We start from the raw sequence: 18,027 nt of genomic DNA, 5'->3' as shown, positions 1-18,027 counted from the left end.
CCCATTGTCCAAAAAAAAAAATGTTGGTAGGTGGATTGGCTACTCAAAAGTGTCCATAGGTGTGTGTGGCCCTGTGAAGGACTGGCGCCCCCTCCACAGTGTTTTCCTATCTTGCACCCAGTGATTTCCAGGTATGCTCCGGACCCACCGTGACCCTAAACTGGATAAGTGGTTACAGACAATGAGTGAATGAAGATGTGATATTTTTCATTACACTTTAAATAGCTTCTTATTCCAGTTTTCCTTTACTATTTAAGGTAAATATACTAATAAAATGACATGTTTAGCACTCATAGCATGTTTATAAACTGTCAGAAAAAAGGGGGTGGTAGAGGTACATTATTGTCACTAAAGGTACAAACTTTGTTAAAGTATCTTTAAAAATACAACAGTGGTTTTAAAGTCCAGTTGTGTTCCCTAAAGGACACCTCCAGAAGGAAATTTTAAATAAAAAAATATTACACAAAATGACACAATTATGTTCCCTACTAACAGTACTGAATATGTATGATTTAGGATTCAACCACACTGACAGTTTTACTGAGCGTGTACACCAAAAGTTGTAGAGAATCTGGGCACATCCCACTTTACCCTCATTTGCATATAATGCACATGAAGCATGCTGTAATTCATGCATGTGTTTCAATAGTGAGCCAAAGACAGGAAAGCATTTAACGGCTCCTGAGCCAATGGATGTTCTGGTGGATGGATTTTGGAGTTCAGCAGCAAGTGCTCTCTACTGACCAGAGCTTCATTTGTATAGCATTAAAATTACAATAATTGGGAAATGATAAAATATAAAACTAAATAGCTTTTTTTCAGATCGTAAAATGTAATTTTTAGTATATTATTTTAATGAAGTCTTTGCTGCTTTAAGTATGTTACTGATGACTTTAAGAGAATCATTTAGATTTGTGTTAGGACAAATCAAGTCATTTAAAGTTGCAGTATATGTTATGTGGATGTTCATGTGTAAAATAAATACAGTTAAACACATTCCACAGTTTGATAGTGAGTCTTTATTTTACCAATAGGATTCTTCTGGCTCTAAATCACATACAAGTGACAAAATTTAGCAAAACATTGTGCTACAGATGTTAGTAATACATTTCTAATGATACATTTCCTAGGATTTTATTTACAAAGTTTTTAAATATTTTATTTAAAAATGCCAGGTCCAAACTATTTTATACCCTGATATTGTCACAAAGAAGTGTAAAGTCCACATGGAGCTGGTGTCACTGAGCATTAATTAACAGTGCCAGTGGGAGGCCAATGCGGGTTTAATATTGAGAGGCTAGTTATATATCAGCTTGTCTTTTAAAAATTCTTCTGTACTTGGTTTATTGTTTTAGCCATGGTTAAATAATGATTTCTTGCCTGTGTTCTGTGGTAGTTTTTCCTTTTTACTATGGCCTTGGCTTGCTCATTTGGAGCTAGGATCTGGAATCCTGTAAAGCATACATGGACTCTGACTAAGGAAGGCTCCACTGATCTAAGATAGGCATGCAAAAGCTCAGCTGGACAATACAATATTTTGGTCATCAAATCTGTGGTGGGGTGAGATAAAAATGGACCCATTTAGACAAAAGAATACGGCTATTGTTTGCTATGGTAAAGCATGTTGGTAGCAAGTAAATGTTTAGAAGTGTACTAGGCGTTATTCATTAACGGTGCCAGTGTGACTGCCAGTGGATACAGTATTGTCATTAAAGTTACAAATAGTATATATGTACCTTTAAAAGGTACAACAGTGATGTTAATGTCCAGTTGTGTTCCCTGAAGGTACATTTTGTAAGGTACAATAGAACTCTGTAAAAAAAAGTAAATTAACTAAATATAAGTCCTAGAGATTAAATGGGGAATTTGAAATTAACATCTTAAATATCTACAATTAATATAGAATATTGTACAATAATGTTCCCTAATTATAATAATAATAATAATAATAATAATAAGTTAGATTTATATAGCACCTTTCTAATACCCAAGGTCGCTCTACACAAAGATTAATTAATTAAAGGTACATAATATGTACCCTTGAGAGTACCACTACAGTGACAATTTTTCTGAGAGCCTATTAAGATTCTGGAAGAAACCATCAGGCAGTTTGGCCTTGGGCAGCACTGGACCTTCAAACAAGACAATGGTCCCAAACCTACAGACAAAATAGTCAAGAAATGCATTTTTGAGTGGCCTACACAGACTCCAGACCTGGATCCCATCAAGAATCTTAGAAAGGATCAAAAGGCCAGAGTTATGACAAGGAAGTTTTCAAAGACCTGGAGACTGTCGCGAACAAAATGTGGTCCAAATTCCCATTTATACAATTATAAGAAAAGATTAATTGCTGTGATGGCAAATAAAGGCTGTCGTTGACTGCTGTAAAAGGGTAAGAATAATTTTTGACATGGCATTTCTTGCAGAAAATAACAATTAGAGAAAAAGTTCTTCTTTTTCATTTATATCACAAACAAAAAATTTGACCATCTTTTTAATCTTTTTCCATTTTCAGATACAAGAAACTTATTGGCGAATAAAAATTCAGCTATGATGTAAAATTATTGCTGATTCTATAGTTATAATTATTATAATTCTATTTTTAATGTATTGTGGATTGTACATCGTACTTATAATCATTTAGAGTGTTAACCACAAGTTGAGTATTTTCAGGCTGTAAAATGAATACAGACTTGTACCAAGTGTGGGATTGGATATAATATATGAAATATTAACCTGATAATTATAACTATTATAACCATCGAAATGAGTATAGATTTATTTCACAAACTTATTCAACTGTTAACTGATGAATTAGCGCAAGCCTGTGACTTCTTGGATTATCTGCTTTCACAAAGAGCTCTCTTATGAGCCTTTTCTCTAGATTTTTAAGGTTCCTTGAATGACAACCACTGCTCGACCAGCAATTTCCACTCTACCATCATCTCTCAGCTCCACCTGTAGTTCACCTCCACGCCTAGAACACTGATAAGCTGCATTGAAAAAACCCACAAAGAACAAAGTACTGAACATGAGATTAAGAAAAAGAGCCTATTAAAATAAAAATTTGTCTAAACAAAAGAGACCTACAGGACATAAGAGGTGAAATAAATAGAGAGTTTTAAAATATACAAAAAGTGAAATTGCCGCTTAACATGCTATCAGAGTGAATTAAGTAGATAAAGTTTGTTGTATACTTTAAAACAGTTCTAGATTGTCATAACATTGCCTGATATTTATATCTAAATAAATGGAGATAAATGCAGAAGTTGGCCACTGCTGAAATATAACGTCAGTAAAGACTTTTTCCTAGCAAAGTAAAGTCACTTACCTAGCAGTTTCTTCTTTCCTAGTTTTTCAGACCAATAGGGACCCAGGACCGTATGTGCAGACCCTTTGCCAAAAAAAGAGGAAAAAATATATTAAAATTGTTATAACTTTAGGGTGGCACAGTGCTGCAGCAGGTAGCGTCACAGTCACACAGCTCCAGGGACCTGGAGGTTGTGGGTTCGATTCCCGCTCCGGGTGACTGTCTGTGAGGAGTTCTCCCTGTGTCTGCATGGGCTTCCTCCCACAGTCCAAAAACACATGTTAGTAGGTGGACTGGCGACTCAGAAGTGTCCATAGGTGTGAGTGTGTGAGTGAATGCGTGTGTGTGTGTGTGTGTGTGTGTGCTGCCCTGTGAAGGACTGGCTTTCTCCTGTATGTGTTACTGCCTTGCTCCCAATGATTCTGGGTAGGCCCTGGACCCACCACGACCCTGAACTGTAAAAGTGGTTACAGACAATGAATGAATGTAATAACTTTATTAGTATATATCTTAATGGTTAAGAAAAAACAACCTGTTAATTCAAAGGTATTTCTTAGGGTGGAAGTTTTGTGTTGTGTAGTGTTGTGTAGTGTTGCTGTCACACAGCTCCAAGGTCCTGTGGTTGTGGTTTTGGGATCTGCTCCGGGTGACTGACTGTGAGAAGTTTGGTGTGTTCTCCCTATTTCCACGTGGGTTTCCTCCAGGTGCTCCAGTTTCCTCCCACATTCCAAAAACACACGCTGGTAGGGGGACTGGCTAGTTAAAAGTGTCCATAGGTGTGTGTGTGTGTCGCCCTGTGAAGGACTGACGCCCCCTCCAGGGAGTGTTCCTGCCTTGCGCCCAATGGTTCTGAGTAGGTTCCTGACCCCCGGCAACCCTGAACTGGATAAGTGGTTACAGACAATGAATGAATGAATCAATGAATGAATATCTATATAACAAACGTTTATCAATCGGAAGCCTACAATATTCCAGCAATAAATACAGAATATGGCTGCTTTAAGATTTAAACTTACCGCAGACAGGATCTTCATAGACCCCATGCCAGGGAGAAAAGTACCGGGAGAAGAAGTCATACTTGGATTCCCCCTTTATTGTGGGGATCATACCTCTGATCTTAGTTCCATCTTCATGTCTTAGTAGTTTCTCAGCCTCTGGCTTAATCGACATAAGCACTGACCTTCAACAAACAGTATTAAATTAAAGATATTAATGTATTATGTAATCTGAATTAAGTCGTTTTTTCTAACATCTGACCTTCAGTTAAAGTTGACTAATAAACTATTCAAATATTGGCATGGGAAATATACCCTTCACTGCATAACAGTACCTGTCGCATGGATCAGCCAGATGCACTAGCAAGTTCTTTGTTTTTTTACAGAGGCAGACTTCCTCAATGCACATTTCTCCAAAAGCAGCCTGTAAATATATACATTGCTGTGTAATAGTTTTAGGCACCAGAGAAAATGAAATTTAAAAAGTTATTTATTTGTGTATATGTGAGTTATTAAGTGTTAATCTGCTCAAAATCAAACAAACAATCACGCTAAATATTGGAATAAAAACAATATACATTATACAGTAAATAGTGATATGCTGTATATGAATGTGTTTTTTAATTCCTTTCCAAGTCGCTCCTCATAGCAGTTCACTATTCTTTGAGGTTGTCATCCATTACCTAGATCTTACCCGTGTTAATAAACACTTCATCATGTTAAATAATAAATAATTTCTGTCATCTTTTAAACCTACCCATGTCAAAATATAGACAAAGATTCTTCACAGGTTAAAGAATCAGCAGGGGGAAAGTCCCCTGTCAGCAGGCGAAAGTTATTCCTGGGCTGGACAGGATCATGTCTGAATAAGGGTAATGTCAGGAATAGCATGCTTTTTCTGTCCTGATGTAAGAGTAGTGAGATTTAATTTTAGTATAGGTTCTAAGTATCATTTATGTTCTATGCCTCTTAATAATTACGTCCAAATTAACTGGCAAACATACCTTAAGGAGGTCATGATATTCACTTTTGTCCTGCAAGACAATTGTATAAACACACACACACACACATTTTTTTGCAAGTACAATATAGGCCAACAAAATGCAGTTTAACATCTATAACTAAGTGTAATCAGTGCAAAATTACATCTGAACCTCGTTAAATAAAAAACTTTTTAATGAAACAAGGATTTGATCATGATCAGATCAGGAACAGAAATTGTCATGTCAACTAGCACTACTGATTTCACTGTCAGTACCTGAACCTCTGGTTTGTTGTTTGGAAAATCCAGTACTAAAACCTCCTCCTGCTTACGAACACGCACCTCTCCACTCAGAGTCTCAAACGCCACCTCAGCGTTACTGTTTTCTGTGGAAAATTATAATTGTACTTCTATTGAATATATTTGGTTGATTATAAAATATATCATACATTTTTCGTACCTTTTTTGTAAAAGAGTACTGCTGCTGAAGCCAGTGTTGCGTGGCCACAAAGTATAATCTCATGTATAGGGGTGAACCAGCGCAGGCTGAATCTTGCTCCTTAAAAAGACAAAATGACACTTTAATGTAGGTGATCGTTCATAAGGCTACATTACACATATAACCCTCTTAGGACAACTGACATAAACCTACATTAACCTCTATGAATAGTTACTTTATTGTAGGTCTAAAAATATTTGTTGTGTGAAGTCCATACATAACTGACACATTACTTGTATTTATGGACTTTAGGTCTACCTGATGTAAATGTAATAGCACTTACTAGGCAAAAGTGCAGATATTTATAGTGGAAAACTCTTGGAAAACAAGCTCTATGGGAACAGTCGTTGCATTTCAGGCACGTGTATTTATTTATTTGTTTGTTTTATGTTTCAGATTTAAATTATGCATGCTGCATGATGTTGGCTCAGAGACATCTGATACTGAGTTTCTTTCCTAGTTACGCTGTGACAAAAAGACCTCCGTGAAGCTGGCCCCTCATATGATGAGAAACGGAATAAAAACGTGTCCTTTCGCTAGTGCTGCGTTTGTGCCGCAAAAACCATCGTTTGTGCTGGTACCGTTTTTAAAGAATTAGACATTATATCTTATTACCTGTTACGCAACGCAGCGCCTCATTAGTGGCCAAATCGCGCCAAAGTGGTCTCATTCGTTCGTGCCTCGTTTGTGCCGTTAAAAGAAAGTTTTGACCACTAACGAGGGGCTGCGTTACGTAACAGGTAATAAGATATAATGTCTAATTCTTTAAAAACGGTACCAGCACAAACGACGACAAACTGAATAAATATAATTTAGTTGGTGTAGTTATGACGTTTCTCTAAACATCAGAAGTCACTCTACTGTTAGTCTTACTATTCAAATTAATAAACACCAGTGATTCAACTCCTCTGGCAGCCATTTCTGTGCACAAATCCACACAAAATGGTGTTATGTTATATGTTTTAGTTCCCAACCATGGTCCTGGAGAACTGCACATTTTTGGTGCTTCCCCTAAATTCACCTCAGTAAGGCCTTGTGAAGGATAGTGGGTCAAGGCTGATATTGTGAGTTGACTTTCATATACATGTGGTATATATCTATTTATATAAAAAATACTTATAAGATATTACAAATTGGGAATGAATACAATATTATAAATGGTAAAATATGTGCATGTCCGTTATTTTAATGCAATGTAGCCCAGCACACCTGGAGTACAGTAAATACAACATCAAATATCCATTTGAAACATAATACATGACCAAATGATTGTAGACAGCTGCTTGACTAGCATTTCATTTGACTTTAAGGTGTTTAATAGTTAGTTTTTTCATATATTGCTGTATTATAATGTTGTACACTTCTGAGAATTATTTACACTAGATACTGGAACTCTGGGAATTCCAGGGCATCCAGCCATTAGTAAGAATATTACTGACATCAAGTACTGATGATGAATTATTAGTTCTGGATCAGCTTTACTCCACACTTTACCTCTATTTTACCTCATGTATTGATTTCACTGTGGCTTTGATATGTTAAAAATCCTCCGGGACAGAAAGAAAGGTCTGTACCTGAGGTAAAATCATCTGTAGATTTCAACTTCATGATGAATGCTGTTTCTGACAAGTTCATTTCTGATGCAATTTTCTGATAAAGCTCTTCTGGCAACGCCTAAAACAAACATTTGAGTATAAATTACTATACTGAAACTGAAGGCAGTTATATAAACGCAGGGAAGAGGGAGTATTAAAGTTTGGGTGAAAACATAAAATGTGAAATGGAGCGACTTACTTTCTCTAACAGACAAACCGCTGCTGGATTGCCCTCGAAAGCTGAACGGGCGAAAGAGTCCACAGTAAACAGTGGAATCTCCATCATTAATTCTGCTCTGTTCTTGAAGAAAACCTCAGGAAAAGTTCAGATTTGCATCATCCACTTGAACTTCAGTCCATCGAGACTGTTTAGTCTTCAGGACACAGCTGAGCGAGCCCCCACCCCCCACACAACACACCCCAAGTATATATATCTCTGCAGGCTGGAGACCAGCGTGTGAAAGGGACATACACAGTAAGTAGGCGGATACTAGCAAGTGGGAGATCATTGTTAGGGTTAGGGTTAGGGTTAAAGACCTTTTTTTTAAATGGCCTTTCCTTACACTACTGTGGTATTATTCTTATGTTATTGTTTTAGTCTCTATTTTGCTGTCTTATAATTTTATATATCGTTTATCTCAGTCACTTCTCAGATAAATTATTATTATTATTATTATTATAAGAGGCCGTGCATTACTGTGATTTTATCACGGGGAAAGTTCAGCATAATGAGACAATCAGCTTGCTGTTAACGGATAAAATACTGCCCCTTCCGCAATAAGAGCCAATCAGATTGCTGGTTATGGAAAAGCCTATGGAAGCAAATCTGTCTCATCAGACTTTGAAATATTACCACCTTTGAATTTGTAGCACTGAATTTTTTTGCACCGAAATTATGCATCTGAATATAACTGCTCTTGAACAGAACTCGTGAATTTTAAAGAACATGTTTTCACTGTTATTATTCAAGGTTAATAAATTCAGATAAAAAAAAATTCAAGCTAAAAAAAAAATTCAAACAATATATTTCGAAGTTGCTCAAATTCGGTAGACGAAATTCAGACACCAAAATACGAGTTACAGAGTTCAGATACACATCCGGGACACCAAGGATGAGCAACCGATTCATTTGGATTTTCTCTTTGACCTTAAATGCTGCACTAGTTGCATCCTGTCGCCGCTAGAGGGCGAAATACGAACACAACTCCAATACTGTGGAAAAACTACACGTTTAGCTTCCTTCCTTCTGGATATTATCTCTTTATTTTCAAAGTGTCTCAAAAATCTGAAAGTCTCACTAAAGACACAATATAGCAGACTATTGATATCATGAAGATGGAGAAATTTTACTGTGGAGATGTTTTGTAACGGCCCTGTGAACATAGCATGTGATATGACAGAATGTGGAAACATGAACTTTGGGGTATGTGTCCTATGACATTTTTATTTTTTAGTTGTCATATTATCAAGAATCTGCCATCCATTAATATTACAGAAGGTGTAATACAAATATAATATCCCAAAGTGCAGAGTTTAATTCATAAAGTTGTGTTTGTTTAAACACTGAATGTTGGTGTGTATATTAACAATGTCTGGTTATTTCTAATATTACTATAAATATTTATATAGAAATTTGTGTTTATAGATTATTTATTTGTTGTAACAATGCTTCTTGCCAATAATTTTTATACAGTTGAAAAGCCTGTTAATTTCCCTTTTCAATGGTGCCACATTTGTAAGGAACATGCATCTGTGGGATGAGCAGTGGAGCTGAGTGTGTGGGTTGCACCCATGAAAAATTTGCAAAATCCTCTCTGCCAAAGACAATTACACTGTACAACCTATGTTTATAAGTAATTTCTTCAGTTTTATTTGTATAAGCTCCATTTCGTAGTGCTGTTCAAATGAAAGTCAAATGTACATATGTTTAAAAAGACGAAGGCTTTCATGGGGTGTTCTAATTTTCACATGTCTGTATAACCACAGTTCATGTTTCCACAGATTCTGTCATATCACATGCTGTGTTCACAGGGCCATTACAATTACATTACATTACAAAAGAGTTTTTATTTCCAAAGTTTCTTTTGTGACTATGTAAACATAACAGTGGATGTAATAAAGCAGTTTGAGGGCAGAACAGCACCTACATTCCATAAAATTCTATTTTTTTTTTACAAGAGTGTATGAGCCTCTCTGAAGAAGCATCCATTGCAAACCTCTTTTGGATTATAACTTAATCTGTTCAGTAGCTACATAACTACATAGTGTAAACTATGTGATAAGTGAGGTTAGACCACAATTGCCAATGAGTCTGTAAAGGTTGAACATTTGAATTTTACTAATTGCTCAATATTTAATACAACTCCTCCAACAGGGCAACCAACATTACTGAATTTGGTTGGTCTATTATTAATAAAAAAAATCAATACATTAAGGGTAATAAACACAGTTCCAAAACCAAAGTAAAAGAACTCCAGTTACACACTGTTCACTCTTCTACTTTGGAAGAAACCATACAGAACCATCAGACCTAGGACCACTAGATTCAGGGATAGGCTTTTCTGGATACCATTTACTATGTGTGTATAGGTTTGTCTTTTTTTCCTGACTTCTTTTAGTCATTTGCACTGTATTGTGTACGTCAGTGAATGTATTGTGTTATACTCTGTGGATAATGACATGCAAGATGGAATTTTATTGCAATTTTTCTTTTATGAGAATAGTCATGTAAAGAATAGACTTTAATAAATTATAAGAGGCATAATAATTCAGTTTAATCCCCTTAAAACCTATATTGTTTTCCACAAATTTGTTGGTAGTTGTCAAAGTGATGGATAAAAAAAATGAATATTTGCTGCCGTCCAAAAAAAACCATACCTCCATTTTGTGGATTTTCATTTTACTAAATAATTTGAACACAGCATCTGTCCTTCATATTGTGTGAAATAGTCATGATGAATGGACTAAAAGAAATGCTCCAAAATTTTTTTATGAATAAATTTATGAATGATTTCCCCTAGTTCTATAAAGTTACTATTTTGGAGAAACGTGTTTTCCTGTGGACAGCTAGTAACATGTTTGAACAGCAGCTTGTTTGTATGGAAATAATGTCACAGAATTGTACAGTGTTGTAAGTTTTTGTATGTTGTTTGTCCTAAGTTTGGCAGATGATGTAAGGATAGCCTCTGCATTTTAAATGTCCAGTAACCTGCAATATCACTGATAAATGCCTCTAGGGTGTTTTTGCAGCTTTCTCTAGAGTTTCAGGGTTCCTTGTATGATGACCACCGCTCGACCTGAGATGTCCACTCTTGCATCATCTCTCAGCTCCAGCTCTAGCTCACCACCACGCCTAGAGCACTGATAAGCTGCAGCACAAACAAAGATGAGAATAGAAGGGTGATGGTTTTGAGTTGGATTTTCTTATGAATTAATTATATAAAGGCTACAACTTCAAAACTAGGGGGCGGCACGGTCGCGCAGCAGGTAGTGTCGCAGTCACACAGCTCCAGGGGCCTGGAGGTTGTGGGTTCGATTCCAGCTCCGGGTGACTGTCTGTGAGGAGTTGGTGTGTTCTCCCCGTGTCCGCGTGGGTTTCCTCCGGGTGCTCCGGTTTCCTCCCACAGTCCAAAAACACACGTTGCAGGTGGATTGGCGACTCGAAAGTGTCCGTAGGTGTGAGTGTGTGAGTGAATGTGTGTGTGTCTGTGTTGCCCTGTGAAGGACTGGCGTCCCCTCCAGGGTGTATTCCCGCCTTGCGCCCAATGATTCCAGGTAGGCTCTGGACCCCCCGCGACCCTAAATTGGATAAGCGGTTACAGATAATGGATGGATGGATGGAACTTCAAAACTACTAAAATGTGAAAAGTAAACTCATAGCTTCAGGACATGCCATTTCTACTCTGATACCTCTAATCGGAAGATGCAAATGTATTAAGAGCTTTTTATGTGGGTAGAAAATGTTTAACTAACTGATGTACTTATATGAATCTGGTACAGAGCCTTGAGAATTGATGTAACGTGTTATTGATACCAGTTGTGAACAAGAAAGCTAGTAGCAGAGCTCTGATTTCTCTTCAGCTTGTAAAGAGAATAAGAGCTAATGACCTAAAAATTAGAAACCATATGCTGTTTTTTTAATCATTTTCAAGGAGTTCGATTCCTGCTCCAGGTGACTGTCTGTGAGGAGTTGGTGTGTTCTCACTGTGTCTGCGTGGATTTCCTCCGGGTGCTCCGGTTTCCTCCCATGGTCCAAAAACGCATGTTGGTACGTGGACTGGTGACTGAAAAGTGTCCGTAGTTGTGAGTGTGTGAGTGAATGTGTATGTGTGTGTGTTGCCCTGTGAAGGACTGGCGCCCCCTCCAGGGTGTATTCCTGCCTTGCGCCCAATGATTCCAGGTAGGCTCTGGACCCACCGCGACCCTGAACTCTGAATTCTGTGTACTTCTGTGTGAAACTAACAAGATCTGATTCCATTGCATTCTTTCTTTTTAATTTTGCATAATGTTATCAAAAAGTTATGGGCAACAGACATGAATACATACCTAACATTTTTTTCTTTCCCAGTTTCTCAGACCAATAGGCAGCAAGGACTGTATGAGCAGAACCTTCAAGAAAGAAGATTCATTTATTATCCTCAGAACAAACATGATCTAATTTCACAGTGTATTATAGGTTTACAACAGCAATCGTGTAGCCCTACGTTCAGTGTTTCTCCAGTTGTTATATTCAACAGACGTAATTTACCTGTCACTGGATCCTCTGGAATGCCGTTCCATGGAGCAAAATTGCGGGAGAAGAAGTCATATCCAGGTTGAGAATTCGGTGCTCCTTTGATTGTGATGATTACACTCTTAACCCTTCCACTGTTTTCAGTTTTCAGTAGGGTCTCTGGCACCGGGCTCAAAGAGGTAAGTGCTGACCTTCAAGAAAAAATAACTTAGATCATGTTTTTGCTTATTATTTTGTTATTTTATTTGGAATAATATATGCCTATTATTATAATACTTTTGTAAAGTCTATACATCTATGATACAACTGCCCAGAGTTCTGGACGCTCAGATGTGGAAATCTTAACTCAATTAAATTGCTTTACAAAATAATAAGGTTTGCTATACTTTGTTATATATTTACTATACAAAAAACAAACAAACAACCAAAAAATGTATTTCCTGCTGTACATTTTCTTTATCGCTCCTCTTTTTTTGGACAGTGAAAGTGTTTTTAGCACGAACTGCTCATTTTTTCCATACCCTCAATGTAAATAAATGCCTCCGCTACACATTTAGCTACAAAGCGGCTCCAAAAATAGTGTACACGTGGCATTTCAGAGCATATCATACAGTCTCCTTAGTGATAGCCTTCATTCTGTAGCAATACCTTTGACATGTGTCAGCCAAACGCACTAGAAGTTTTTTTGTTGTTTTACAGTAGCAAACCTCCTGAACAGGTAAATCTCCCACAGCAGCCTGGAAATGAGTTATAACAATATGTTATGATTCTGTGATAAGATGCAGCAAGAGATTCTCACAAACCTTTAATAATAACTCTTAAATTGTTCTTGTCATATTCATATATTACATTAAAAAACTGTTTTCTTAGATATTGTTTAAAAAATATTTTAAATAACCATAGTATTTAGTCTCTGGCATCACTATAGAGACTAGTAGCTTGAAGACCACAAACATGATGCATTTGTAATTTACCTTAAGGAGTTTGTTGAATTTGTTGAGGTCCTGTAAGTAAAGAAACATAAATATGTAATGCACTGTAACCTCTTAATCCTAGACAAGAAAGGTCCTCACATCCTGGCCTTAAACCTTGTTTCTTGTCAGATTTTTTAAGTTAGGCCATCTGCTAAGTAGCCAATCAGTTACTTTAGTTAGCAGTTTAGTTTATTATCAGTAATTACATCATTCTGAACCAGACACTGTATCAAGATCTTGATTAAAAGACCTCTGTTGCTTTACTGAGTACTGTTTACAGAGAAGTAAATATTTCAGGGTCTGTACCTGAACCTCTGGTTTGTTGAGTGGAAAATCCATTACTAAGGATTCTCCATGCTGACGAACCCGCAACTGTCCGCTCAGAGTCTCAAACACCACCTCAGGGTTACTGTTTTCTGTAGAATATACAATTGTAAGTGTACCACTACTGCATTTATAAGGCATGGTTATTAAACATTAAGTATGGGAGGATATTTCTTACCTTTTCTGTAAAAGAGTACAGCTGCTGAGGCCATTGTTGCATGACCACAAAGCGCAATCTCATTTGTAGGGGTGAACCAGCGCAAACCAAACCTTGATCCTTTGAAAACAGGATATATAATAATTGGCTCCAATGAACCACTGGTGGTTTCACACATTTAATTTTCACATTCTCTGCTTCATAGTTTTTTTATTTTATATGATAGTTGCATGATGAAGGAGTCACATGAAAGCTGGAACTGTCTTCTTTCCATTGGAGTGGTGTAATTTATGTAAATATAAAGAGAAAATAATGAGGAATCTGCCTCAAGAAACCATGTACAATACTTATTTTAAAAAAAACCATACATTTTTCAGCTTCTCTATTTTAAGGGGAATTGCACATTATCGTGCAATACCATTTATCGACCAGAAGAGGGACCCCCTAACCATTCATTTAACTCCTTAAGCACTGTTATACACAATTTTTGACACTTTGAATATTTATTACCCCAATTTTTCAAAAAGAACTAATAGTTACACACCTAGTAAGTCCATTATTGGTTGTTAGAACCTAATATTGCACAATATGGCTCATAGCCCAAACATAAACCATGCAATGTATATATGTAGAAATTCATAAAACAAACATTATTATTTTTTTTACTAAAAAAACTAATTTCGATGCCCAAAAGAAAAAAAAAAAAAAAGAAGAAGCCCCACTATGAGACACCACATGTGATCCTCTATTTAGATTTGAATAAATATCAAAATAAATATATTTGGAACACTGAGAACTTTTCTGGTACATTTCTACATATAAGTCCACATATGTGGATCCCAGTTGATGCCTCTAAAGTCATTTAAAGTGCAAAAAACAAAACAAAACAATAAAGTAATAGTCATTCAATTTTGTTCGTGTAATTTCAGACAAATTATGAAAAATAGCTAGAGACTAACAGGTTAATGCCATTTTGTATCATAGTATGACTTCTATTAAAGTTTGACTGCATTCAAAATATGTTACGATGCATGCATTTCCAGTTATTTTATTTAAACTCTGTAAGCCACAGTGCTGTTTTTTTCTCAGAACTTCTCTGTAATGATTTTAAAAAGTGTTTAATCTTCTGCAAATAAAATAAAGTTTAAATCTGCTTTAAAGGAGCAATCAGTTATTTTCTCCAAAAGTTATTTCTTCATGTTATGAAACATATTTGAAACATGGTCATTTCCATGATTAGGATAAACCAGTTCAGTCAAAGAAAGCCGTTTTAGTTCTTTATTTCATACGAGTTGTGTTTTACACAGACAGTTACCTGAACAAAAGTAATCTGTTGATTTCAGCTTTCTGACGAATGCAGTCTCAGATAAATTCATCTCAGCTGCAATTTTCTGATAAAGCTCCTCTGGAAGTTCCTACATTTGTCACAAACATTTACACATGCTATATTCTAGTTTGGTTATTCTGATAATAAAACATAACATATATTTAGTTAACAAACATGACTAAAACAATGCTCAATATGAATGGAAAGTGACTTACATTCTCTATCAGGCAGACTGCTGCAGGGTTGCCTTTGAAAGGTAAATTAGTAAATGCATCTACAGTAAACATGGGAATCTCCATTGTCCTGTGTTTGATTTAGTAGGCAGGCAGGGTAGTGTCTCGTAGCACACTTGTAGATTTTGTGCATGCAGGACATCAGTGCCGCCACTCAGACTTTGACCTGGCTGTGTTACATCATGTTAAAGGGACAGTCTGTTTGTTACTTTTCATTCAGTGCACTACTCATTCATGCTATTAGTCTTAAAAAAAGTTAAGTGTTTAAGCCTCTTCTTAAATACAAGTTTGTGACTGGTATAATTAATGTGAAGTGCTGCTACTATCTCATATTCTCTACACCCATCCTCTAGAATTCAGAATAAAACAACATAAAATAGGGCGGCACGGTGGCGCAGCAGGTAGTGTCACAGTCACACAGCTCCAGGGGCCTGGAAGTTGTGGGTTTGATTCCCGCTCCGGGTGACCGTCTGTGAAGAGTTGCTGTGTTCTCCCTGTGTCCGTGTGGGTTTCCTCCGGGTGCTCCGGTTTCCTCCCACAGTCCAAAAACACATGTTGGTAGGTGGATTGGTGACTCAAAAGTGTCCGTAGGTGTGAGTGAATGTTTGTGTGTGTCTGTGTTGCCCTGTGAAGGACTGGCGCCCCCTCCAGCGTGTATTCCCACCTTGCGCCCAATGATTCCAGGTAGGCTCTGGACCCACTGCGACCCTGAACTGGATAAGTGCTTACAGATAATGACTGACAACATAAAATATGTTAAAACAATATATTCAAACATTTTTTTAACATGAACCTATATTGAAAGATTAAAGTCTTGTCCTGACACTCCTAAATCAGCCCTTGTTCCAGTCTTTCACTGATATGTACAGCATTCTATGCATAAGTCCACATGTACAGCAGAAACCTCAGATAAACCACACATAACATTTAAGGAGACATCTGGTCTATGGTTGTTAAGAAGCCTTTAAGAAGGAAAGGTCTCATGATGATGAAAAAAATGGATTAAGACAAAAATTACAAAACCTCATGGCACTGCATGTATCACTAAATTTTGTTTACGTGTGTGAGAATATGAATTACTGAGTAAGTGTAAGGTGCTGTGCAATGGACTGATTCTGTGTCCAGGGTGACAAATCTCATGTTTAAATAGCTAAAAAAAAGTTGTTTTGTCGTGGTTTTGTGTCTAACTGTTAACTCACACTAACTGAAGCTCAGTGGACTGTGACTGGTCATGTTCTGGATGGAATGGGAATTTTGGGACCCCAGCACCCCTGCCTGTTTTTTTACTGTGGTCAAGCCAGCCTCCACTTGGAAAAGCTTGGTCAAACTAGTCCCTTCACTGCTTGGTAGAGCTGTGTATTCTGAACATTATGGTAATAGCATGTAGGTGAACGGATTTCAACATTCCTTTGTGAAAATTGTAAGATAACTAAAAGACTTGCTATTCATTAAATATGATGAAAATATCTGTTCTGCTGTGTCATTTCAAAATTAAGGTTATTTAAATAATCATACTTCTATCATTTTTATTTTAAATGTATTCAATTCTTAACATGTTATTAAAGGGATTCCTCCAGTTTGCACACACCACTTTCACTTCATAATGGTAGTACCCCAGCTGATTATGTTACTCACTTAATATCAGGTCATTCTGGTGTGTCATTTCAAAATAAAGGCCTTTTATGTTTTACTATCTCTTTAACTTTAAATAATTATTACAAGGAAAGCTGCAGTTTGAACAGAACAATTTCACTGCAGAACAAAATTACTCTGCATGAATATGCCAGTTAATTAATATTAGGTGATTCGTGTGTCATTTAAAAAATCCATTTGTGTTGTCCTATATTTGTTCATTTAATTCCAAACTTATATTTTAGTTTAGATTTAGTTTGCACCAATCAATTTTACTAGAGAATGAAAGTACACTATGTGAATATGGCACTCACTTATTATCAAGTCATTTTGGTGTGTCATTTGAGAAGAGTAGCCCTTAAAATTTTCACATTTCAGTTATATTTGCTGTATGTTGGGATTGTTATTAAAATAATTTCTCCAGTTTGCACACACCAGTTTCACTGCATAATGACAGTACACCACCTGAATATGTCACACGCTTAATTTCAAGGCATTCTGGTGTGCCATTTCAGAATAGTACCAGTGTAAATAATCACATTTCAGTTATATTTGCTCTTGATGTTGAGATTGTTATTAAAAAGAATCCTCCAGTTTGCACACACCACTTTCACTTCATAATGAAAGTAAACCACCTGAATATGTCACTCATTTTATGTCAAATAATTCTGGTGAGCCATTCCAGAATTTCAGCCTTTTAAATGACAACATTTATAAATTTAACTCTATATTTAAACTATTATTAAATCAAATCTTCCAGTTTGCACACTTAAGACTTCTTAATTGAACACTTTTACGTAGGGTGACCAGATCTGAGATGGTGAAAAAGAGGACACGTCTCGGGTTGATGAGGTCACGTCCCTCGCTGTCGTTGTATGCCTAGCTGAACCTATGTGTGCTTTTAGGTCCTTTACACCTTTATTTGCTACACAAAACATGGGAATTTCTTTTTTAATTCATCCGAGAACTTACATTTACGTTTCGGCATAGCTGCTCGAGATGAGGGTAGGTACATGAGCTTTGCCTGACGTAAACAAGGACTACTGACGTGCAGACTGACCAATTAAATGTTTAAAGAGAAGGTTATTGACCAATAACGGTAGCTCTACAGTCAGACTGTCCAATCAGAAGATTTTAGACTACTTCACCACGCCCCCTTCTCACTCAAGCGAACCAAACGGAGTAGAGGAGGGCGGGACTAGTTTGTGAACGAAACGTTTCTCGAAGTTCTATGTAAGCTCTAGAAAAACAAAATCCCGGACGTTTG

At 36.7% G+C, this 18,027-nt stretch overlaps 2 protein-coding genes across 2 annotated transcripts; both read right to left on the bottom strand.

The window, feature by feature from the left end:
* Window positions 1-2,572: 2,572 nt before the first annotated feature.
* On the bottom strand, window positions 2,573-7,780 carry LOC136705330 (phenazine biosynthesis-like domain-containing protein 2). Its single transcript, XM_066678818.1, has 9 exons — window positions 7,581-7,780; window positions 7,361-7,460; window positions 5,748-5,846; window positions 5,564-5,673; window positions 5,310-5,339; window positions 4,641-4,729; window positions 4,327-4,490; window positions 3,332-3,394; window positions 2,573-2,993 (listed from the first exon to the last, which is right to left on the bottom strand). Exons 1-9 carry the CDS (start codon window positions 7,665-7,667, stop codon window positions 2,881-2,883), a joined length of 855 nt encoding a protein of 284 aa, XP_066534915.1. The 5' UTR covers window positions 7,668-7,780; the 3' UTR covers window positions 2,573-2,880.
* A 973-nt stretch (window positions 7,781-8,753) lies between these two features.
* On the bottom strand, window positions 8,754-15,273 carry LOC136705722 (phenazine biosynthesis-like domain-containing protein). Its single transcript, XM_066679434.1, has 9 exons — window positions 15,111-15,273; window positions 14,884-14,983; window positions 13,590-13,688; window positions 13,394-13,503; window positions 13,088-13,117; window positions 12,762-12,850; window positions 12,129-12,304; window positions 11,927-11,989; window positions 8,754-10,749 (listed from the first exon to the last, which is right to left on the bottom strand). Exons 1-9 carry the CDS (start codon window positions 15,192-15,194, stop codon window positions 10,637-10,639), a joined length of 864 nt encoding a protein of 287 aa, XP_066535531.1. The 5' UTR covers window positions 15,195-15,273; the 3' UTR covers window positions 8,754-10,636.
* Window positions 15,274-18,027: the final 2,754 nt, after the last annotated feature.

This window comes from Hoplias malabaricus, chromosome 8 (genome assembly GCF_029633855.1).
Source record: "Hoplias malabaricus isolate fHopMal1 chromosome 8, fHopMal1.hap1, whole genome shotgun sequence".
Taxonomy (NCBI): Eukaryota; Metazoa; Chordata; class Actinopteri; order Characiformes; family Erythrinidae; genus Hoplias; species Hoplias malabaricus.
Note: the sequence above shows the minus strand (reverse complement) of the source record. Positions and strands in the feature narration are given on the sequence as shown.